A 25,722-nucleotide genomic window follows, 5' to 3' on the forward strand; every position below is an offset into this window, starting at 1 on the left:
CACGCTCTGCGCTGGCGGGGGAGGGGAGACTCCTTCATTTGCCTCTGGTTCTTTAAGATTTGGATTGAGCTTCGGTCACCAGTGTGACTTGACGGTGTGCCCTCTGCCCTGAATCCCGGAGACCCCGGGTGGCGGTGGGGAGGGGCACTGCTGTCCACACTGTCCCTGCCCCGCGCCCAGCCGGGTGTCCTGGGCACACACAGCCATGGCCCGCAGCCCCCCACAGGCCTGCCCAACCAGCAGCACTGCCTGACTCGCAGTCCCAGGGCATCTCCACGACCCTGTCCTCGCCTGGTGCAGCCTGAAATGTCACTTACGCACACTCTCCTTGCCTCGAGCCTCCACTCGCTGCTCTTTACGTTTCAACTCAGACTAAGCAGTTCTCTCGGGAAATTAGTCGTCTGATGGGCTTATTTTTTTCTAATACATATTAAAATAAACCAGTAACTACTAAAACAACAAAAAAAATTCATCTGTGTAACTCCCCCAAAATCAAGGGACTTGAATTTAGGGCCACGGTGCCTCACTAATTCTGTGCATTGGAATAACACGTCACCTTTTCACAGTGTTTCCAAAACCCACCGACAGCTGAGGAGTCTGTCTCCTTTTATGAACAAGGAAACCGATGGGTGGGAGGCAGGACGGGGCAGGAGCCTGGGCCAGCGTCTTCTCCTGCCTCCCGGGACCTGGGGACAGCAGCAAAGGACGAAGTGCAGCACTCTCGGCTGTGGCCCTCGGGACCTGGATCTCGGGCTGACACCCTCCGTCCCCGACTTGGGGGGCCGGGGCAGGGAGGACGCCTCTCTCGCCTTGCCAGCTGCAGAGCCCTGGCCACCAGCCTGGCAGGGGAAAACATGCTCCACCCGGCCCGGCCCCCTCTGGCTCACCCCTGCTGAACTGCAGCCCTCCCCGCTCCCTTCCCCAGACCCACAGCTGGGCCCCTTTTGCCCCCTGAAGCCCAGCCCTGATTCCCTTCCCGGTTCTCCAGCTGTACCTGCACTGAGGACTCAGGCCTTTGCTCCCCAAGGTCCTGATGTGGCCCTGCCACAGCTCCCTGGGCCACACAGGGGAGGGCAGGACTCCAGGCATCAGGGTGAACCCTCACTCTTACCTCTGACCCATTGCCAGATCTTGGGTCCTGAGTGCACGCCCCCTCCCTGCCGGCTGTGCATCTCCTCTCTCCTCCTGCCCGCCTCTGCCCAAAGCACCGGCCACCCCCGCATGCTTTGAATCCCACCTCTAACCCCTGCTTCTCTCCCTTCCCTCAAATATGGCCTGGCCCAGGGCAAGTGCAGGCTGCCCTCCCCGGGGGCTGGCACAGATGGAATTCAGGTCCCAATCGGTTGACCCTGAGTCAATCAGATCGGGGATGGCCCTGAGTGGGCCTTTCAAAGAGGGTCTGCAGGCCAGAGAGACTGGAGCTGCAGAGGCATCTTCCGATACGGGGACAGCCACAGGGAGTGAGGGCAGCCCCAGGACGGGGGCCTGCGGGAACTGCAACTTGCCAGCAAGCTGCCAGCGAGCATGGAGGAGGACCACACACCTCCCGACCTGCAGACCCAGCAACACCCTGACTTCAGCCTGGGGAAGCCCTGAGCAGAGACCCCACCCCATGGACCTAAAATTGCCACATAGTAAATCAGTGTGGTTTTAAGCTGCTAAATTAGTGGGAATTTGTTACGAAGCAGTAAAAAATTAACATGCTTTCCTTCCCAGTCCACAGAAATCCTATCTGCTCTGTAAAAATCCAGACCTGTTCTGCCAAAACTAAAGGAGTCACTTTTTTCTGGCTACGCTGACCTGCAAGTGCCCAAACTCCCATAGCTCTGACTGTCCCCTCTGCAGCAAGCTGTCCCCTCTGCCCTCTTCCTCTCCCTACTTTGTGCAGCCACTCGGCCACCAGGCTGTCCCACCTGTATCCCTGAGCAGTTCCAGCTGAGCACTGGGATGTGGCAGTGACCAGGACACATGGCCGCAGGGACAGATGGCCGCATGTGGGCTGACATCCTCCAGGGCTGGCTGCTTCGGAACCCCTGGGGAGCTTTTGAACACACTGACTTGGGGCGGAGCTCAGGGACAGGGTTCTCGGGTGAGGCCGGCGTGGCACAGGGCTGCCTGCCCACAGCAACCGGTGCACAGAACGGTGAGGAGGTGCGCTCCCACCAGCCGCCGGGGCCTGACTGGGGGTCACACCCTGGAGCACACCAGAGCTTCCGGACCCCACAGACACCTGAGGCTCAGCTCAGTGTTCCCAGAGGGAGCCCTGGGGCCACATGTCCAACAAGACCCTGGCGATCCTGCTGTGCACTGGAATACAGCCCCAGCAAGTGACTGGTGAGCGGCACTGGGCCCCCCCGATGCCCTGACAACCTCAGCTACGTCCCCTCCCCCAGCTGCTGTCGGGCGGACGAAAGGCTGCAGCCCAGGCCCGCGGAGCCCACCGGGCCCTGCCCGGGGGCCCACACTGCACCCCTCCCCGCTCATTAGAGGGCAGCGGCTCCGGCTGAGCCTGGTCGCGCTGGGGAGCGGCTGCGGGGAGGCGGTTTGGACAGATGCCCCCGAGCCCCTCAGCCTCCCTCCCCGCCCTCACTGCACAGCCAAGCAGACAGCTCTGTGCTAACTGCCCACTCGGGTCTGGACGTAGCGCCGTTCATCTCCCGTAAGGAGGCGGCTCATCCTGCCCGGGGCCTCTCAGGCCACCCCTGGGTGCACAGCTGGTGCAGACCAGCTGACAGTGGCCTACTCTCGCACCCCTTGGGAGATGCCAGCGGCTGCCGAGTCCTGGCCTCACACCTGCCAGGCCAGCTGCTGAATGCTCCCGTGGACACCGCTGGCCGTGACCTGGACTTGGTTCGAACCTGTGCACGTGTTTCCTGCCCACCACCCCGACTTCTGCTAGGCACGGAGAGACGTGTGAACACAGTCCCCAGCCCCCCGGAGCTGTGGTCTTACAGGGAGGTAAGAACAACACGGGCAGATTCCCAGGGAAAGAAGGCAGACTGGTCTCTACCAGGGGCTGGGGGCAGGGACGGTGGTGGCTGCATCGTGGGTTCAGGGTAACGAAGAAGTGCTGGAACTAGACAGGAGTGGCGGCTGCACAACTCTGGGAATGTACTAAATGTCACTGAATTGTCAACCTTAAAATGGTTAAAATGGCTCATTTTATGTTGTGTGTAATTTTACCACACAACATCCGGAGTGATGTCTGGGAAGGGTGGGGGGCGGAGGCTGCAGCAGGAGCTGGTCCTGGGGGTCCTCTCACCGCCCCCTCCCCAAAGCCCATCTGCCCCCGTTGTCCCCAGCCCAGGCTCACGGTGGCCGCGTGGACGGGATGGGACAGGGCTGAGGAAGGCCAGGCAAGCGGAGGGCGGGGGAGGGGACACATGCCGGCGCGCAGGGGCACACGGCCGCCTTTCCATCCAAAGGGTAAGAAGAAAAAGCCAGTCCTGTGGCTGCCCAGGAGCACCCCTTCTCTCCTCCCCAAAGTCTCCTGGGGTGTCCAAGAGGGAAGTCACGGACCTGCCGGCCAGGCAGACACCAGGTCAGGCCGACACAACATGGAAAGGTCTGGGGAGCAGGCACAGTCAGGAGCCACCACCTGTGAGAAGCTGGACACAAATCACTTCCTCCCAGGAGGCCTCCCAAGAGCCCAGGACCCGCTGGGCTGTGGGGGCCTGTCCCCCTGTCTCTGCCACATGCACAGCACTGGGCCAGGGCCTGGAGGAGGAAGGGGGCCCTGCTGGGGACCAGGCACCTGGGGCGAGCCCTCTACTCTCTGCCTCCCACTGGCATCCGTGCAGGAGAGGGAGCCGGAGCCAGGCCCGGCAGTCCCATCCTCACCCACTGCTGCTGCCCCCACCCCCCACGGGCAGCCATGGGGACCTGCTCACACAGGGTCCACTCCCTGGCTGCTTCCACGCCCGCTCTCCCTCGGGTCCTCTCCCCAGCCCTTCTCGCCGGCTTGACTCCAGCTCAGCCTTCCCCAGCAAGGCCCCCAGCCCCACCCCGGACTCCCTCTGGGCTCTGGTGCCCTGTGAGGTCTGATTCGACTTCCCCATCGGGGACATGTCTGCTCAGCCCTGGGGCCCTGTGCGTGCCACACACCTGGAGAAGCAGTGAGGACTGGGCGCTACACTCTCTCCTGATCCACAACGGCTCCTGCTTCCCTCCCACGTCCCTCCGGAGCGTGAGTGGGGCAGGGACTGCTGCTGTGGTGATTGTCCAGGCCCAGGGGAGACCCAGCCTGGCCGCCCGTGCTGGTGGCCGATGCATGGCACTGACTGTCATCTCTGGGCAGTCGCCTGGTGGGCCTGGCCGGCAGGGTTCCAGCACTCTGGAGGGTGGGGGTGATGGAATGGCTGAGCTCAGCCCCCAGCCCATCCTCACCCTTGCCCTCCTGCGGGGGAGTGTGGGTGCCTGGGGTCTGGGGGGCACAGGCTCCCTGTCACCCTGCTGGCCCAGCCTAGGGCCCATCCCAGGTAACGAGGGACACTCTGCAGTGGCCCAAGAGGAGGCAGGGGTGGGAATGAGGGCCACTTCCCTCCCCCACAGAAGTCCCACCCACATGAGACCAGCCTGGGTGGCCCTGGGATCACGACTGCCACGTTCCTGTGGCCCAGATGGAGCGAGTCTCTTCTCCCTGAGCTCTGGTGCGTACCCCCACCCTGGCCAGGGCTCCGGGAGCTGTGAAGCTCAGGCAAAGCGTTGCTTCTTGCCAAGCCTCCTCTCCGCATCTGCACAGGGGACTCTTCCCTGCCCGGCGGGCCGGTAGCTGGGTGGCTTGCAGGCCACGCAGGCCCCAAGGCCCCAAGGTGGTGCCAAGTGCCAAGCTCCGGACTCCCTTGTGGGAAGTCTTCATAGCATTCATCCCAGGACGCTGAGACCCCCATCCAGGCCTGGAGACAACAGGCAGCCCCTTGAAAGGCCGAGAGGCAGAGGCCAGGAGCTGGGATCAGGTGGGGAAGGCCGACTGTCTCCTTCATATTGCCCACTCTGAGCTCACTGGGACTCCTCCGCCAGCTGGGAGGCTGGGCTGGGTGGCCTCTGGGAGCAGAATTCCTTGTGCACCCCGCCCTGCGTCAGCTGGGGAGCGTGGCCCAGACTTACCAGTGCGAGCGGAGGAAGTTCAGGAGCAGGATGGAGCCGCCCAGGGCGTAGCACGCCAGGTGTGGGGAGTGGAAGGCCCTGCTCAGCTTGCGGGTTCTGTGTTCCCATCTCGCAACCTGCACAGCGGGCGGAGAACAGAGCGAGGCGTGAGCTGTGTGCTGGGGAGAGTCTGGGCAGGGGCGTGGGGGGGCAAGCCTCCCTCTGTGTCCCCCGGCTCTGAGGCCCCCATTCCAAGGAAGGAGAGTGACACGGGAGCAGCTGCTGCGCGCAGCCCAGGCACAGTCATGCCTTGGAGCAGTTCCGAGGGATTTCCACGCTCCCTTAGTTCAGTCTGGAGAAGGCCCTTCTGGAAGCAACCCTTCAACCAAACACAGCCACGAGCCCACCAAGAGGCAGAAAGAGACATCTGGCCACCAAGACTCGTCCCTGAGCTGACACATGGGTTCTGACTTCAGCCCTGCCTCGGAGCTGCAGGGGCCCAGGAGGCCACAGCAGACAGTGAGAGCAGGGCTGCCAGCAGATGCCCCGGCACTGCAGAGGCGTGCAGAGGCATGCAGAGGTGTGCCGCCACACACACGCGGGCCGCTCCTGCTCCCGCCGGGGCTCACAATGTGTCCACCCAAGGGGCACCACGAAGAAAGGGAGATCCCTCACCCTCACCGGGAACTCTGCCTCAGCATTCATTCTCCCGCAGCATAGACTCCCACACGTGTAACTTTAGCCACAGAATCCTTTTAGTTTTTCAAACTAATGACATCAGGAATCTCAACATTCAACAGCTAATGGTGGAGAGAAGGATGCTCGTCCCGGCTCTCTGCTGTCCGCACCATCCAAGCTGCTGGATGAATCATCCAAGGAAGGAGGGGGAGGGAGGGAGGGGCAGGGAGGGTGCAAAAAGGCAAACACACGGCCTGGGAGTCACCTGCGGGGCCCTGAGGGTGAACACCCACGCGTGTGTGCATGCGTGCACACAGGGGCACTTCCAGGAGGCCGGGGGCGGTGGAGCCACAGGTCTCCGTCACGGCCCCAGCAATGACTGCCCTGCCCGCCTTCCCTTCCCTAATGGACCTGCCCTTCCCTGCAGAGACACTAGCAATGATTTGCCCCAAGGCCACCAACCCCTGCCAGCCCAGCCCTGTGCCTGGATCTCCTTGGCAGGGGCAGTGGAGGGGGGGAGCCTACAGGAAGGAGAGGGCGGGAGGTGGCTCCTTCCCCCCAGCTGTTGGCACCCCTGCCCCTGTCTTGCAGAAGCTGTGCAGGCCCCTTGTCCCAGTCTAGACAGGTGGCCTCTGTGGACCCTGTGGGAAGTGCAAAAGTCCTGTCTCAAGAGGAAGAAGGAATAAACCAGCAGGGGAGGGGAGGGGGAGGTGCTGGGAACGGTGGGGGGCGGGTGCCCAATGCCCAGGGGCCTTCAGGGGGCACCTAGGCCACCTCAGGGCCCAGGGCCATGCACTTCACACTCCTCACGGCCACTTTGTGGTTTATTTTTTTAACTTTTGAGATAAAACTCCAAGTAATTTTTTGTGGTGCAACCATGGCCACTATCTAAGTCTAGAATGTTTCCATCACCCCAAAAGAAAGCCCAGCCCCACTAGCAGTCACCCCCATTTCCACCTCTCCCCAGTCCTAGGAAACATTAGTCCACTTTCTGTCTCTATGGATTTGCTTATTCAGGACATTTCACAGAAACAGGATCATACAACCTACAGTGCTCCGTGTCTGGCTCCGTGAGGATTCATCCACGCCACCGCACGCACGTGTACTTCATTCCTTATTACGGCGGAATGTTACTCCGTTATGTAAAGACACTGCACGTCCTCCATCCAGTCAGCGGTTGATGGACACTTGGGTTTTTCTACCTTTTGGCTATTATGAATAGTGCTGCTATGAACAACCTTGCACAAGGTTTCTGTGGACACGTGTTTTCATTTCTCTTGGGTACATACCTAGGAATGGAACTGCCGTGTCATATGGTAAATCTATTTTTGATTTAGTGAAGAACTGCCAAAGTGTCTTCCAGAGCATATGGGCCACTTCGCATCCCCAAGAGCAACGCACGAGGGTTCCGGCTTCTGCACATCCTCCCCAGCACGTGTTCTTCTCCGTTTGTTAAAGTTACAGCCATTCCAGTGGGTGTGGAGTGGTGTCTCATCGAGGCTGTGGTTTGCATTTCCCTAATGACAGATGATGTCACACATCTCTCCAGGCACTGACTGGCCATGTGTGGGCCTCTCTGGACAAATATCAATACCTATGCAAGTCCTTCAGCCACTTTTAAATTTGGGTTTATTGCCTTTATGTTGCTGAGTTGTGTACATTCTTTCTTCATATATTCTGACACTAGATGTTTGCCAGATATGACTTACACATATTTTCTCCTATTCTTTATTCTCTTTTTACTTTCTTGATAACGTCCTTTGATGCACAAAAACTTTATATTTTGCTGGGCCACTTCGTTTTGCCTTTTAACATTTAACCCAACTCAACCGACCTTCTTCCAGGTCCTACTGGTGTGTCAGGCACTGTGCCAAGGGCCAGAGGCCCCACAAATGAAGGAGCCGCCAGGCCTGCCCCCAGGGAGCTCAGGGTCTGCCAGGATAACCTGTGGAGGGGAGTCTCTGTGCGCCCTGCACTAAATCTGCAGGGTGTCCTGGGCAGTCTGACATCAGTACAGGGTGTGGGGCCTACAAAGGGCTCCTGCTGGAGGCCCCTGGGAGACACGGTCACCCTCCAAAGCAGCCAGACCGCGGGGCAAGAGAGGCCCCTCAGTGACTGCCTGCCCATCAAGAAAGACCGGCAAGCGGCCTGAGGTGCCCCGGGCCAGTGGAAACAGCCTGGCATCGAACTTGAACCCCAGACTCGAGTTGCAGGGTGGACGTGAACGTCCAGGCAGAGTCTGTGGAGGGAGCTCCAGGGCCAAAGTGGCGTCAGTGATTGTCCATGAACCCCAGGGACAACCTCTGGACACCAAGACACTAACAATAAAGATGAAAATAATCATTAATTCGGCATTTTGCAATTTCAAAGTGCTTTCACTCGAGCTCACTTAATCCTCAAAACAAGCCTAGAGAGTGGGCAACACTAACTGCACTTACAAATGAGAACCTGAGGCCCTGAGAAGTGACTTGCAGGTCACATGGCAGAATGAGCCCCCCTGGGCCCCCAGCCTAGGGCTCTAGGAGGCCCTGCTTGCCACCCACTTAAGTAGCCTCTTGGTTTCCAAAGGAGCTACCCTTGGCAGGCCTCGTCCGCTGCATGTGACTGTGAGACCCGGCTCTAGAGCCTGTTGACTTTTTTCTCCCAGTTGATGGGATGACACTTTCAGAAGGACATTGAAGTCTGTTAGAAATGACGTGAGGTGTCATGGCCCCATACTGTGACCCTCCCAGTAGTCCCATGTCACAGCGAGGGCCCTGGACGCAGAGTCAGAGCCCAGGGGCCGGACTGCCTCTGCCCACTTTATCCTCCACACCCTGGGAAGCCAGTTTCTCCCCTGAGACCAGTTTCCCAGTGGTAGGATGAGGAGCTGAGGCCGGTAATGCCGGAGCTGCTGGCGTGGACAGCAGCGCCACTCGGCAACACCAAGGCCCGTCGTCACAGCGTGCTGGGCACAGGCAGCCGGCACCAAGCAGCACACGCTGCGTGGTTCCATCCATGCCAGTTACAGAAAGGTCTAGGACAGGAAAACCAACCTGTGGCGACAGAAATTGGAGCAGAGGTTGCCTGGAGCTGGGGGCCGTGGGGTGGGGGAGTCACTAGGCAGGGCACGAGGGGGCTCTCGGGGGATGCAGATGTTCTGTCTGGTCCGGGCAGTGGTAATACAGGTGTATGTCAAGACCAAACTGTGCACTTCAAATGTGTGCACTTTTCTGTACGGACAACGTGCCTCGATAAAGCTGAGTTTTAAAAACTGACTCTGGAAACAGACGGGAGCAGCTGCCAATGTCATGGACCCCGGCAGACCCGCTGGTCCCCTGAGCAGGTGTCGTTCCCCTGCGTAATGAGGCCTCCAGACATGTCTGAGGACACACAACTGTGAAGGGCCAGGCCCCAGCCAGGCCCACACTCCTTCCACCGTCCCGTGGGCACGGCTGCAGCGCAGCGCTGGGCGCTGGGAGGGAAGCCCATTCCCAGCCACGCAGACCGTCGTGGCGCAGGGAAGCCCACACGAGCACTCTGGTCCTGGGCTCTGAGGCTGGGCCTCTCCGTCAGCCCGAGGTGTTCTGGGGACAAACGGACGTCCTCCCTCGAGGTCCCTGTCAGGACCACTCTGACCCCTTGGCCCACACACGGCCCCCAGCAGAGCCGGCCACACCTGCCCCTCGGCCTGGGAAAGGTGGGTGACAGACGCACTTGCAGAGCAACGCGGTGAAAACAGAAGGAGGTGGGCCTGAGAGCAGCCGGGCAGGAAAGACAGCGAGGAACCAGCAAACGCCAGAATAGCGACACTCGGCCTCCATTCCCGCTGCCTTTTTCCCACTCTGCGATCATTTCCAGGCAATCGGTGAATCAGCAGCCAGTGGGACGCCCAGTGACTTCCCTCCCTGCCTGACAGCTCCGCCGTTGCACCCTTCGGCCGGGGAGGGGCCCAGCGTGGGACGCCGCCGGGGCTGCAGGCCAGCCTTCCAGAGCTGCAGGTGAACTGTCCATGGCTTTTGCTCGTCTTCTAGATTTCCAGAATCCCAAAGTGGGATTCACTGGCCCTTCACCCACCCCCGTGCCCAAATTCCCTCTCCCTGGGGTAGCCAGACAAATACAGCCCCACCCCCGGCCAACGCTAAAGTGAAATGTCAGATAAATAGCAAATCATTTTTTAATGTAAGTTGTCCCAAATGAGATTTTTTCTTTTTTTAAGAGGCAAGGTCTCCCTATGTTGCTCAGGCTGGTCTCAAACTCCTGGGCTCAAGCGACCCTCCCGTCTCAGCTTTCCGAGTACCTGGGACTACAGGGATGAGCCACCAAGCGCGGCTGGGACCTCTCTGAATACTAAAAAAATCATTTGTTGATCACCTGAAGTTCAGCTGTAACTGGGGCCCTGTACCTGCCCCGGCTCAGCCTGGCAGCCCGGCCTCTCTCACCTCGCCAGGGGTCACCAGCTCAGCTCCAGCACAGGCAGGCCTCTCCCCACAAATGTTGGGTCATTTTCTTTTCTTTTTTATTTTTTTTTTTGCTAATCTCTCCCACAGGCTGTACCCTAGGGCTGAAGACACAGGACACAGGCTGATAGAGCGAGAAGAACACAGGGACGGGTAGAGATCCAGGGACACCAATCCAGCCTGGCTGCCACCAGCTGGCCGCACGTCGTGGGTGCACCACTCAACTGCCCCCACCCCAACCAAGTCGGCAAACATAAGCTAACACCCCCACCCACCCCCAGCTCGGAGGGAGGATCAGAGCAGGTGACGGTATGAGAACGCCCATCCGCCCTCGGCCTCAGGGCTGTGAGCAGGGACTGCGACTGATTTACTTCCCAACTTCCAGGTCCCAGGAGGACAGGACCCTGCATGCTAGCCGGGACCCACACTTCTTCCTGGCACTCTCCAGGGCTCTGTTCTTGCTGTCCCTGGGGACTGCACCCTTGGACTCAGACAGAGGTCACAATTGGTAGCCCAAGATGTGTTTTGTTCAAACTCAAAGCATTTAAAAAATATTTGATCCAAAATTGAACACTCAAGAGTTTTTCACATAAAAACCCAGGCCTCCGGTTTGTGTTGATCAGCCTCAACGACGCGTGGCCTGCAGCCCTGCAAGGCCACCACCAGCCGGCTGTGCAGTGAGGGCCGAGAAGCAGGACCCCGTCCCGGAACTATGCCCTTTCCTAGGGACGTCCTATTTGCCTCTCAAATTTCCTATGCGTCCTTGAGGTGAGGGCCACTGATTGTTTAAACAGTGGCCACTTGAAGTGAGATCCAGGCTCCTCATTCGTTAAAGGACTAACTTGAGCACCCACCGTGGTGCCTGCAGGACAGTGCCGCTCAGAGCTTCGGGTCCTGGGTCCAGACACCAGCTCCTCTGCTTGCTACTTTGGACAGGCTATTTCCCTCTCTCTGCCTCAGTTTCCTGATCTGTCAAACAGAAGTAATGATATACTATCTAACAGAGCTGCAGTGGGGATTAAAGGAATCCCCGCAAGCGAGATGCCTGCAGCACGTGTCTGCAGGGGGTGACACTCAGACGCAGTGCTGTGGTTTGTTTTTCTTTGGTGTGGACAAATGGCTGGGAGTTGAGAGGCATGAGGAAGGCCGCTGTCGGCCTGACAGGCCACTGCAAAGCTGATGAAGAAAGTCTGTTGCGAAGCAGTGTCCCTGGGGAGAGGACAGACAGACAGACCTGTGCCACACTGGGCTCGCTCGTGCCTTGTGCCTCTGGAAGCTCCTCCTCTCTGCTCTGCGTCCCTCCATGGCTAAGTCCGCCTAGAGCCCGGATGCAGTCACAGGGTCACAGGGCCCCATCTGAATTCCTCAGCCAGGAGTCATATCCCTGCCAGCCAGCCTAGGGCACTCAGCCTGGGTACCTGGGCAGGGGGTCGGTGAACACCCCAAACTGCAGCAATGGGCTAAGTGCTTTGTGCTTGTAAATTTTGCTGGGCAGGAGCCAGTGTTTCCATGAGCTTTTCAAAGGGCCCACAGGAGCCGCTGAGGGAGCCCCATCCCTTTTGTTCAGAGGACACAGGCCACTGGCCAGCAGATGGACTGGGGCGCTCCAGGTTTCCTTCTGCCTTCCTGCCTCTGCCCCAAGCTCCTGCAGCTGGCCCAGCCCTTCCGCCTGCCCGGCTCTCCCCATTCCCGCCCAGGGGAGGTCCTGTATGGCCGGCCGCAGTCAGGGCCCTCTCACTCCTTCGACCCTGGCCACACACTCCCCTGGTGAGCTGTGACCACGGCCTAGCAGTTCACAAGACACCGCCTCTGTCTGCAGCACGGGGCCGCCACTCCAAGAGGAGCTCAGCAAACGCCGGCCGCGTGTGTGGTGAGCGATGAACCGGCACCGAGAGCTCCAAGGCCTCCTCTGATCACTCTCCCTGCAGGGGGGCGAGGTGGGGCCTGCCCAGACGGTCTGTACCGGGGGGCAGGGGCTCTGGAGGGGGGCTGGAGAGAGGGAAGCCATCGAGGGCTGGGGGGACATGGGGCTCCACAATGAGGGGAGGGGTCCTCAGGCCCCCGGGGTGCAGCACAGCTACAAGGGCGCAGCCCTTCCCTCTGGTGCAGGATGACGTGTGAGTGACGCAGGGTTGGAGCCGGGGAGGTCCCCAGGGCAGCCTGCCAGTGCTTGGCTCCTGTCTTGCCCTCGTCCCAACCTGGTGCCCCCAGAACCACAGGCTCCTACAGGGGTGGGGACCTCGAAGGCTGCCGAGCCCAGCCCACCCCCAGCCCTTCCCGGCAGCAGGAGGCAGGATCTGGATCCTGTGGGCCTGTTGGAGCTGCCAGGACAGCTGAGGCTGCCAAGGCCACACGCTGCTGAAGCGCAGTGTTTGTCTGCTTCTCCAGATACCTCCGGGGGCCCCCCAGGCCTGGATGGCCCAGGCCCAGCAGCGCGAGGACAGCTCATCTGGGGCGTGTTTCCTTCCCACTGTGAGATCAAGGTCAATGTGATACCGTCAAACACATTGTGTACACACAGCCAAGTGCTGTCCAAGAGGCACACATCTGGCAGGGCCTGGCCCCTCTCCCTTCTCACCACGGCCCACGTGTGGTGGTCACGGGAGCTCAGTGAGCCCAGTGCAGGGACCCTGGACCAGCATGTGAGCCCGTGTGTGCCCAGGCCAGCTCTCCGAGGCCACGCCATGCCCTCATCTTCCCCTGCCTCCCTTGCGTACACGCCAGTGCAGCCAGCCCCATGACCTCGCTCAGACCTGCCCTACCCCCCACCGGGCCCCACCCTGCCCTGCCAGGTGCCCACAGCCCCAGCTCCTCGGAGAGGCCTGCCCCAGTGTGGCCAGGGTGCCTTCTCCCACAGCACAGGCTCAACTGCCCTCTCCCATGATGCTGCCTGCCCGTGCCTCCGACGGTCACTGGGCATGACCTGCTCACCCCCACCAGCTTGTGCAGTGAATTGGTCAATGTCCAAGGTACATCCAAGATTTCCCCTGCAGTGAGTCACACTGCACCCCAGCAAGTGGCACAACCTGGCTTCACACCTGAGGGGCCGCGGTGCTCACATGCAGCACTCTAGCCTCGCTACTCTGCTCCCCTCCCCAGTGGCTGGCAGAGCAGAAGAAGGAGCAGCAGAGCATGAGGAACGGCCCCAGCACAGTTAAGAATGTGGGCTCTAGGTCCAAATTCTGGCTGCAGTACTACCTATGACATCCCCTAAAGATGGAACCCACCCCAGTGTCCATCTGCAGGGGACGAGCTGGCTGAGTGAATGACTCGGCAGAGAAAGGAAAGAGGAAGATTTCTACCTATCGCCGTCCCACAAGCTCCAGGGCACCCTGTTAGGAGAAAGGCAGGTGCAGGAGAATGTGCGCCCAGCCTGTTGCGTAAAACAATGAGGGGGCTGGGGGACACGCACACACAGCAGAAGAAACAATGGATAAACCAAAAGCCAATCAAAATTACTCCCTATAGGTGAGCGAGGGGACAGATGCCAGACATTTCTGAATGTTCTTTGTTTTATAAGGTTGACTATGTTTTGCATAATTAAGAGTAAGAACAAAGGAATTGCTAAAAATCCAAAACCTAGGTAAAGGAAACTAACTGTATATCAAATTGTTGGTAAAAACACAGGTAAGATTGTTTTCAAGTGATTCTAAAACACCATATTTTGATTAATCCTCCCTCCTACCACATAGTCTAAGGACAAAAAGAACCAGAAAGAAATTCTAAACTGCATCCAGTAAAACTATTGTTAGTAATAAAATAGTTAACAATATAGATATTGTTATTTTGACTATATTTACATTAATTATGTTAACATATTTAGGAGCTAGCTTCCTATATAAGAGAAAAGAGATATAAAAATGAAATTAAAAGGTTAAGCAAAAACTTTTGGAATGGAAATATCAGTACGAATTCATGATTTCTTTCTTTTTCTAAAACATCCATTTTTCCTAGTTCTGTCCAGTTAAAGAGGCCGAGAACAATGACCACCCCTCAGTTGCAATGAACACCCCTAGCATTCACATTGTGGTCTGTAAATATCATTTGCCAACCAAAGTAACCAGAGTGCCTTGGTTAAAGGGCTGATTCCAGTCTAGTACAGGAAACATTTAAACTGTTGAGCTTGAGAATGAAAAGCTGTTAAAGACTAAGTGGAAATGTCAACATAATATTAAGGAAAACTTAAAGAGTCCCCAACCGTCTGAAAAGGGGCATGCTGAGCAACAAAAGTAGCTACAGTGAGATGAAATATGTCAAATATATGCACACACACTCATGCCTCCACACGCAAATCATTAGTCTCTGTGGAGGTCGCTAGGACACTGACACATGATTCTGAAAATCAGTTTTAAAAAGGGCAAAAATTAAGCATTTATCTTGCCCTTCCTAAATAGATTATATTTCAGGGTGATCACTGATGAGGAAAAGTTCTTCTTTTATAGAAGAATCACAGCTAATAAATGTAGGAGGAAAGAGAGAATTAAAATATCATCATTTCTCAACTTCTAATGAAATAAGAGACCCAGGCTACACCCACTGGGGACTGAGAGACCATCAGGGAAAGGTCATGAACTTGACAATGGAGGGGCCAGGCTGACCTTGCCAAATCCACTGGTTAATCTCAGTATCACTAAAAGTGGGGTTTCTTGGTGTGATGCAACAGGAAATATGAGGATGAACAATAGAAAACTGCCGTTTCTGTAAGGCTAAGAGTCAAATATAGGCAATGTCATATATTTCAACCAAGCACACAGCACATTCTGCCATGTATTCATGCCAAAAAAAAAGTCAAACCTCTTTATCTTTCAGTTTACAGGAAACAAATGGAAACAGAGGGACATATTTTAAAATATCACAAGGATATAGTCACTGAAATCCAGAAAATTCTATTGAACAAATGACTCAGTTTCTTCAATAACTAAATGAAATAGGAGGAAGGGAGTAAAGAGACTTAAAAATCGCGTCGGCCAAATGCAATGTGTATGTAACAGAGGGAACAGCCCAAAAAGGGGCAAAATGTAGTACAAGCTGTCTCTTTAAAAATGAAAACTATCCCTTTAAAAGCTATGTATTTCTGCTTATAGACAGGAAAACAGTACTTCAAGATGCAAGTCTGCCTTTTTCTCATTTGCCAGCAAATTAATAAACCTCCCTTTCCTCTCCTCAAACCACTGTCCTCACTCTTCTGATGCAGCCTTGGGGACAAGTGCTGAACTTTCGGTAACAGGTAGACCTTATCTGAACCCTGATACAAACACACCAATTATAAGAAGGTATTTTGGGGACAACTGGAAAACTGAACATGGGCTGAGTATTAAATGATATTAAGACATTATTGTTATTCTTTCTACTTCCAGCCAAGATGGATGGAGTTTACACTCTGTGGTATTGTGAAATATATATTTGGTCTTTGACCTGTTTCCTGACAACAACTCTTAAAATCGTTGGAATCTCTGAAGTGATGTCTTTTTGTGTGTTAATGACTGGCTGGTGGCTGGCAGCCCCTGGGCAGCTTCAGGATGGGGGCTGGTCACCAGGAAGACCAAGGCAGGATTGGCGGTTGGAACTTCCAGCCCTACACCCTAGGTTAAATTGATCACCAATGACTAATGATTTAATCAATCCTGCCTACATAATGAAGCCTCCATAAAAACCCAAAGGACAGGGTTCTGGTAGCTTCTGGATAGCAGAACACGTAGAGTTTGCTGGAGGGTGGTGCACCCTGGGTGGTCTTGGAAGCTCTACACGGCTGCCCTATACCTCGCCCTGTGCATCTGTTCACCTGTATCCTTTGTAATAGCCTTTATGATAAAGTGGTAAACATGTTCCCTGAGTTCTGTGAGCCACTCTACCAAATTAATCACATCCAAAGAGGGGGTCATGGGAACCCCAACTTGAAGCTGGTTGGTCAGAAATTCGAGAGGCCCAGAACTTGAGAGGGGTGGGAAGCAGGGGCTGTCTTACAGGACTGAGCCCTCAACCTGTGGGATCTGATACTACCTCCAGGTAGACAGTGTCAGAATTGCAGGACTGATTGCTTACTTGGTGGTGGGGAGAAGCCCCCCACACACATTTGGTCACAGAAGTCTTCTGTGTTGATTGTTGTTGTTGCATGATAGAATAGAAAAAGCACTTAGAGTTTGTGTGTGAGGTTTTTTTCTACATTCACCCTCTCACCTGAAGCAACCAAAAAACAGACAGATATATACAAAACAATGGCTTTCAAGACACTGTACCTAAAGGAATGAAGGACATGATTTTAACCTAACCATATCAATAATCATATTAACTGCTAATGACCCAAACACCCAATTAAAACAGAGAGATTGTTTTAAATAAAAAAGTAAGAGCTAAGAAGAAATATACTTACAAAACACAAATAGGTTAAACATAAAAGGATGTCAGAAGACACAATCATGCTAACACTAAAGAAAGCAGGTGTGGTAATATTAATATAAGACAAAGTAGATTTCAGAGAAAAAATTATTACCAGGGATAAATAAAATTTTTTTCATAATGACAAAAGGATCAATTAACCAAAAGGACATAATAATCTAAAAAAATTTGTGTACTCAATACCAGAACTCTAAAGTGTAATAAGTTAAAACTGATAAAACTGTAAGAAGAAGTAGAAAAACTTCAATTATAGTCATAGATATCAATACCCTTCTCACAATAATTGAAAGAACAAGTAGAAAAACAGAGGGATACAGAAGATTCGAATATTATCAACCAATTTGGCATATTGACATTTATAAAATACTTCCCCAACAACAGCAGAAAACCCATTAGTTTCAAGTACACACACAACATTTACCAACACAGACCATATTCTGGGCCATGAAACAAATTATAATAAATTCAAAAGAATCCAAATTACACAAAATATGCTCTCTGACCACAATGGAGTTAATTAGAAATATTAATAACAGAAAGATCTCTGAATAAAATCCCCAAATAATAGGAAACTAAGCAACACATTTCTAAATAACCAACTCATGGGAAAAAGAAGAAATCAAAGGGAAATTAAAAGGATTTTGAATTGAATGGAAACGAAAACATATCAAAATTGGTGGGATACTGCTAAAGTCGTCCTCAGGGGAGATTTATAGCACTGAACATTTATATTAAAAAAAGAAGAGGCCGGGCGCGGTGGCTCACGCCTGTAATCCTAGCACTCTGGGAGGCCAAGGCGGGCGGATCGTTTGAGCTCAGGAGTTCGAGGCCAGCCTGAGCAAGAGCGAGACCCCGTCTCTACTAAAAATAGAAAGAAATTATATGGACAGCTAAAAATATATATAGAAAAAAATTAGCCAGGCATGGTGGTGCATGCCTGTAGTCCCAGCTACTCGGGAGGCTGAGACAGGAGGATCCCTTGAGCCCAGGAGTTTGAGGTTGCTGTGAGCTAGGCTGACGCCACGGCACTCACTCTAGCCTGGGCAACAGAGTGAGACTCTGTCTCAAAAAAATAAATAAATAAATAAATAAATAAAAAATAAAAAATAAAAAAAGAAGAAAGGTCTCAAATCAACAGTCTCAGCTTCCACCTTAAGAAACTAGATAAAGAGCAAATGAAACCCACGTAAGCAGAAGAAAAGAAAATTTGGAGTGAAAATCAATGAAATAGAAAAACAACAGAGAAAAAAATCAATGAGACCAAGAACTGGTTCTCTAATAAGATGAATAAAATTGACAAACCTTTATCCAGACTGATCAAGAAAAAAAGAGAAAAGACACAAATTCTCAATATCAAGAATGAAAGAGATGGTATCACTACGAAGCCTGCAGATGTTAAAAGAATTATAAGAGAATATTATAAACAACTTTGTGCCAATTTGGTGAATTCTACCAAATATTTAAAGAAGAAATAATACCGATTATGTACAAACTCTTCTAAAAAATTGAAAAGGAGGGAATACTTCCCAACTCAGTGAGGCCAGCATTACTGGATATCAAAATCAAAGATATTGCAAGCAAAGAAAACTACACACAAATAGCCCCTATGAACATAGATGTAAAAAGTCTAGATAAAATTTTAGCAAATTAGCAAATGGTATCCAACAATACCATTAAAAGAAGTCCAGCATAGTGGCTCATGTCTGTAATCCTAGCATTTTGGGAGGCCAAGGCAAGAGGATTGCTTGAAGCCAGGAGTTCAAGACCAGCCTGGGCAACATAACAAGATCCCATTCTCTATAAAAAGTAAAAAAACATTAGTGGGATGTGGTGGTATGCACCTGTAGTCCCAGCTACTTAGGAGGCTAAGGCAGGAGGATCGCTTGAGCCCAGGAATTTGAGGCTGCAGTGAGTTATGATGACGCCACTGCACTCCAGCCTGGGCAACAGAGTGAGACTTTGTCTCAAAAAAAAAATTAAAAGGATACCTACATCACGACCAAGGGTTTTATCTCTGGAATGGAAGCTTAGTTTAACATTTAAATAGCAATCTATGTAATTCACCACATAAACAAGTGAATTAAGAAAAATATTATGATACTCATAATAGCATAAAAGAGCACTTGACAAAATCCAATGTACATTTCTGATAAAAATTCTTAGCACACTAAGAATACAAGAAAACTTCCTCATCTTAATAAAGAGCATTTGTGAAAAACCTACAGCATCATACTTAAGGGTCCAAGACTGAATGTTTACACTCTAAGATCAGGGAAAAGATGTCCAATCACACCTGCACTCTACACTGTGCTGAAGGTTCTGCCTAGATCAATAGAGTAAGAAAAAGAAATAAGATTAGAAAGGAAATGTAAAGCTGGCTTTATTCACAGACGACAACGAACATCTATGTAGAAGATCAGACGGAACTACAAATCTAAGCCAGACCTGCACACCAAACACTGTGAAACGCTGCCGAGAGATCTAAATGGAGACGTACACAGCATTCATCAGTACGAAGACTCAATATTAAGATGTCAGTTCTCCCCAAAATTGATCTACAGACTCAACACAGTGCCAGTCAAAATCTCAACAGGCTTTTTGTTACAAATTGAAAACCTGATTCTAAAATCCACATGAAAATGCAAAGGACTTAGAATAGCCAAAACAATTTTGAAATAAAACAACAAAGTTGCAGGAACACAACTAGATGTTGAGATGTACTACAAAACTACACTAATACAGACAGTGTTGTACTGGCGTAAAGACAAATAGATCAATAGAACTGAACAGAGAGTTCAGAAATAAATCCATATATATAGGGTCAATTGATTTGTGACAAAGTACAAAGGCAATTTAGTGGAGAAAAGACAGTCTTTTCAACAAATGGTATTGGAAAAATTGGATATCTTATGCAAAAAAAAGTGGACTTCAATCCATAATTCAGATCAAATATAAAAAATTAATTCAGGCCGAGCGCGGTGGCTCACGCCTGTAATCCTAGCACTCTGGGAGGCCGAGGTGGGCGGATCGTTTGAGCTCAGGAGTTCGAGACCAGCCTGAGCAAGAGCGAGACCCCATCTCTACTAAAAATAGAAAGAAATTATATGGACAGCTAAAAATATATATAGAAAAAATTAGCCGGGCATGGTGGTGCATGCCTGTAGTCCCAGCTACTCGGGAGGCTGCGGCAGAAGGATTGCTTGAGCTCAGGAGTTTGAGGTTGCTGTGAGCTAGGCTGACGCCACGGCACTCACTCTAGCCTGGGTAACAGAGTGAGACTCTGTCTCAAAAAAAAAAAAAAAATTAATTCACAATGGATTATAAGTGTAAATATAAAACCTAAATCTATATACAAATATGTAAATCTAAGTATAAAACCTTCTAAAATTTTTAGAAGAAAACATACTAGAGAATCTTTATGATCTTGGATTATGCAATGATTTCTTAGGAACAAGATGGAAATCATGATTCATAAAAGAAAAATTAATAAATTGAACGTCATCATACTTAAGGGTCTAAGACAATGCTTCCCCTCAAAGATCAGTGACAATGTGTCAACTTTCACACTTGTACTCAACACTGTGCTCAATGCTCTACCCATTAATAGTCCAATAGAGTGACAAAAAGAAATAAGATTTTAGAAAGGAAAAAGTTTTTAAAACTTCTTCTCTTCAAAAGATATTATTGATGGAATGAAAGGATCAGCCACAGAATCTGCAAAGCATGCATTTCATAAGAAACTTGTATCCAAAATATATAAAGAACTCTCAAAACTTGATAATAAGATAACAAAAACCTCTATTTTTTTTAATGGGTAGAAAAACCCACAGCTTACATCATACTTAGTGGTGAAATATTGGATGCTTTCCCCCTAAGCTCAGGAACAAGACAAGAAAAGGATGTTCACTCTTGCCACTGCTATTCAACTTTGCACTGGAGGTTATAGCCAAGGCAATTAGGCAAGAAAATGAAATAAAGGCATCCAGGTTGGAAAGAAAGATGTAAAACTAACTCTATCCACAGATAACATAATCTTGTATATAAAAAAATCCAAAGAAATCCACTAAAAAAACTATTAGAACTAATATGAGCAAGGTTGCAAAATATAAGATCAACATACAAAAAACAACTGTATTTCTATACACTTGGAATAAACAATCTTAAAGTGGAAATCAAGAAAACAATTCTATGTATCATAGCATGAAAAATAGTAAAATACTTAGGAAAAAATACAACAAAAATGCAAAACTTACTCTGATAACTCTAAAACACTGTTTGAAGAAATAAAAGATCTAAATAAATAAATAGACATCCCATGTTCATTGATCACAGACCTGTTAAGATAGCAATACCTGGGGGAGGAGAGGGAAAAAAAAGATAGCAATACCCCCCAAACTGATCTACAGACTCAGTGCAACCACAATCAGAATCTCAGCTGGCTTCTTTGTAGAAATTGACAAGCTTACCCTAGCATTTATTTAGAAATTCAAGCATCCTAAAATAGCCAAAACAATCTTTTAAAAATACAAGTTGGAAGATTCACACTTCCTGATTTCACTCACTACAAAGCAAAAGTAATCAAGCCAGTATGGTACTGTGAAAAGGCTAGACATGTAGACCCATGGAATCACATAGAGAGCCCAGACCCTCGTATACATGCCAACTGATTCTCAGCAAGGTGACCAAAACAAATGAATAGGGAGAAAATAGCCTTTCCAACAAATAGTGCTGGGACAGCTGGATATCCACATGCAGAAGAATGAAGTTAGATCCTTACCTCACATCACATATAAAAAATAACCCAATATGGATCAAAGATCTAAATGTAAGAGCTAAAACTATAAAACTCTTAGAAGAAAACATAAGTGTAAATCTTCATCACCTTGGATTTGGCAATGATTTCTCAAATATGATGCCAAACCACAAGCAACACAAGAAAAAAAAAAATAATTTGGCCTCATCAAAAATTTAAACTTTTGTGCTTCGAAGGACCCTATCATGAAAATACAAAGACACCCCACAGAATGGGAGAACATACTTATAAATTATGTGTCTGATAGGGACTTGTGTCCAGAATATAGAAAGGATTCTTATAACTCAATGATAAAAAGACAAATACACACTCATCAGAATGGCTAAAAGTAACTAGACTGACCGACCATACCAAGGGCTGGAGAGAAGTAGAGCCACTGGAACTCTCTCTCCCTTCTGTTCAGAATGCAGAATGGTACAATCACTTTCAAAAGCAGTTTGGCAGTTTCTGAAAGTGTTAAACACCCATCTGTCAAATGACCCCACCGTTCCACTCCTAGAATTTACTCAAGAGAGACTAAAGTAGTTGTCCATGCAAAGACTTGAACATGGATATTTATGGCAGCTTTATTTGTAATAGCCAAAAACTGGAAACAACCCAAATGTCCATCAACTGGTGAAAGAGTAAATAAACTACAGTGTGTCCATAAAATGGAATACTACTAAGCAATTAAAAGGACATATTGATACATGCGACGATATCACTCACAAAATAACTATGCAGAGTAAAAGAAGCTGGATGGGAAGTATATACTACATGATTTCATTTACATAAAATTTCTGTCAATGCAAACTAATGCCTAGGGACAGAAAGCAGACCAGAGGCGGCCTGGGCTGGGGAGGGGCAAGATGGGGAGATGGAGGGATCACGACAGGAGTGATGGGTACGTTCACGATCTTAACTGACAGGATGGCTTCCTGGTTTTGACAAACACTCACATTACCACTCATTCTATGCTTCATACAGGTGTGGTTTGTTGTAAGTCAGCTCTTCCTCGATAAGGCTATTTAAAAATGAAATTGTTAATTTTGGTGAATATGGTAATGTATTATGGTCATTTTTTAAAGTCCTCCTGTACTAGAGATACATGCTATATTTCATATGTATGTCAAATATTTATAGATGAAATAATATGGTGTCTGCATTTGCTTTAAAACACTCCAGCAAAAGGGGAGGAGGTGGTGCAGAAGACAGATGAGACAAGAGTGACATGTAAGATAATTCTTGAAACTGGAAAATGGGGACAGCAGTGGAGACTGTTCTAATTTTGTGTACGTTGGACATTTTTCATCATAAACAGTTAAGAACAATCCTGGCTGCACTGTTTACTAGCTGTGTGGGCTTACGCAGGTCCCCAGCTTCCCTAAGGAGGAAGGTCCTCGTGGGTGAGCAGGGTAGGGCCCGCCTTCCCTTGGGTTCTGCAGCGGTCTTGGTCCAGGGTCTGGCTGAGTAACTAGAGTGGCTCCCCATGACACCACCGCCTCTAGGACACGATCTCCTTATCCGAGGCGCGAGGGCTCTGATGGAATGACCATGACAACCACAGCACATGTGACATCGCTGTGTGCCAGGTGCTGAGTGAGGCCTCCACACAATCCGCCATTCGATCTGCATGGCAGCCCCGCCAGGGACGTAGGATCATGTGCCTGTTTTAGAGAAGGCCTCACCCAAGGACTCACTGTGAGTAAATGGATTCAAACTCTGGGTCTGGCCCCACCTCCGCCCCCTGAGTGAGTGTGGCCTGCAACACTCCCAGGCCCCAGAGAATGGGGGCTCTGCACCTGCCTAGTCTTGTCCACCAGCCCTCTGGAGCCAAGAGGCTGAGCAAGGACACCAAGCCCAAAACCTGATCTCACCATCCCATCTCCCCTTACTTGGACCCAGAGCCTCTGACCTTGGCATCACCCAACAAACTCAGGCCAAGTTCAAAGGCCTCCTCTGCCCACCCCAGCTCACCCGGGACAGCCAGCACCTCTGGTCCAAAGCACATCTGGGCAGCTTCCCGACCTTGTCTCCCAGGGACACTTGTCACCTCTGTCCAGAACTCAGCACCCTCTGCAAAGAACAGACTAGTAAGGGCGAGTTCATGGAACTGTCCACACCACGGCTGGCTCCTGTGGGTTTGGGCAGAGAGAATGGCACAGAGCCTTCCCGGCCCAGCAGGAAAGTCAATGGTTTTCACTTCCTGCCACCCTCCCTTACGAGGGCCTGTCACACCTGGGGGCCCATCTGCCAGGTGAGGCTCGATGCTCCATGCTCCCTGTGACAGCTAGAAGGGCACATCGGTTCTGTGGGACCCAGTGTGGCTGGGAGCGGGCACCAAGCTGGCTGGCAGTGCCAGCCTTGCCCTGGGTGGCTATTGCTCACGGTGCTGTCTGGTCCGGCCTGGTCTGAGTGGCAGGGCCCACACCCCAAACCCTCAGGAAACCCACCCCAGCCAGCACGAGAACCTGGTCCTTTGAGGTCAGGGAGTGCGAGGACCAGCTCTGCAGATGGCTTTGCAGGCCCGGCCAGCATGGAGCGGATGGGGTGTCTGCCACGTGCTCCACTGACGGCCCGGAGGGGAGACTTAGGCTGGACGATGGCTCCTTTCCCTGAATCCATGCAAAGTCTCTGAGCCCCTGCTCACACGGGTGGCCGTGCCTGAATGCCAAGCTGGTGCAGCCTGGAAAGGAAGAGGCGGGTGTCTTCAGAGACCACGGTCTTTGATGCGAGCTCCACAGCCACCTGCCTGGCTGCCAGGACAAGGCCCACACCTGTCCCTGGGCCTGGCTCCTTCACCTGTCCCTGGGCCTGGCTCCTTCACCTGTCCCTTGTTCCTGAGACCACCCCCCCTCAAGAGGGCAGATCCTGTCCCTGCAGGTCCCTGGGGCCCACCCTCTGAGGGGTGGCCACAGCCAGAGGGAGAAGCCAGCTCCCCACATAAGGCTGCGGCTCCAGCCAACACGCTGCCCTCATCCGAACCCTGCCGGCTCACGACTCGGCACAGCCCCAGCCCAGCAGCCTCACTACGGGCCACTCATCTGTCCATGTATCACACTGTCCCTGTGGATACCTCTTCCACCCCTGATGTTTGTCTTTGGAGGGAACTCAGGTACAGAAACAAGACAGGGTAGGAGAAAACAAAGGAAACTCTGCCCCTGGAGGCTCTGCCCCGTGGCTTGGTGAGTAGACAAGACTTCTGACGTGGCCCCCAGGCAACCCAGCCCGGGGCCAGGTGGGGAGACAGAGCAGACCGCCTGGTCCAGACCCTCGCTCTGCTTCCTAGCAGTGTGACCTTGGACAAATCACCTGCTCTCCCCGAGCCTTGATTTCCTTGGGAGATGTAGACAGTCCGTGCTGCAGGGCCCGGCATGGGGCATAAGGCAGGTGTCCTTCCTGCCACCCTTCTAGGTGGCTCAGGGAATGTCTACTGACTTGGAAGATGGTCACAGAGCTGTGAGTTGGGTGGGACCTCGTGCTCCGGAAGGATCAGGACAGGAAGCACAGGGAGCAGTTGACTGGCAAAGCCCTCAGGAAGGGCAGAGCCTGGCTGTTAACTTAGGACCCATGGTAAGGCCTGTCCTCACTGTCTGACCTGGTCACCCCTCTCTGCAACCGGGGGCCAGTCCGGAGCCTGGGTCCCAGGGCTCGGGGACCCTCTGGCCCCATGACGGCAGAAGGAGGGTGCTGGCGAGCTGGGTTCCAGAGCCCCCGGACGGGGAAGCAGGGAAGTCACTTGGTCAATACCGCCGTGGCTTGGGGAGCTGCTCAGTCCTCGCTTAAGCAAATCAAATATATATTTAAAAATTAACTTAATAAACACACTGAAGGGGAAGGGACAGGTAATTGCTTTATCAATTCTCAGATTCATTTAAATATGTGGGCTTTCCTACTGCATTTATAATGTTTGAGTTAGGCATAGCTTTTTTTAGATTTTATTTTTTTAATAAAACAAGGCCACCTGTACAAAGCATCTGGGAAAACAGCCGAGGAGTGACTCTTCAACTATTAACCAAATATAGCGCAAACCGTGGTCTGCCTTCTTGGTCAATATTTACATGGACTTCAGCCTGCCTGGGAAAGGAAATTTGAAAATATTTGGTGAGCGTGGAGTGGTTGTCCGGCTACGCAGGCCCCAGCAGCAGCTGGGTTGAGGGTTCCCAGCCGGCCTTTTATGGGCATCCCAGGCGGGGCACCGGGAGAGACAGTATCACCATTGTCACCACCACCATGCTACTAGCACCTGCTGTCAGCCAGCCTTTTGTTTTGTTTTGCTTTTTTAAAAAGATTAGTATATTTTAGAAGGCGGGACTTTTCAAAAAATGTTTA

The 25,722-nt window shown here is 51.6% G+C and overlaps 1 protein-coding gene across 10 annotated transcripts in view; it reads right to left on the minus strand.

Moving 5' to 3' along the window:
* PEMT (phosphatidylethanolamine N-methyltransferase) overlaps positions 1–25,722 on the minus strand; it is a 71,327-nt gene that overhangs the window by 8,209 nt on the left and 37,396 nt on the right. For 9 of the 10 annotated variants that reach the window (XM_069481901.1, XM_069481900.1, XM_069481906.1 and 6 more), the window contains exon 3: positions 5,107–5,222. In XM_069481901.1, coding sequence (XP_069338002.1) covers positions 5,107–5,222 — 116 coding nt within the window. Of the gene's footprint in view, positions 1–5,106; positions 5,223–23,861; positions 24,077–25,722 lie in introns of all 10 variants that reach the window. The other variant, XM_069481897.1, reaches the window with a different exon arrangement.

The sequence above is a fragment of the Eulemur rufifrons genome, chromosome 9, assembly GCF_041146395.1.
Source record: "Eulemur rufifrons isolate Redbay chromosome 9, OSU_ERuf_1, whole genome shotgun sequence".
Taxonomy (NCBI): Eukaryota; Metazoa; Chordata; class Mammalia; order Primates; family Lemuridae; genus Eulemur; species Eulemur rufifrons.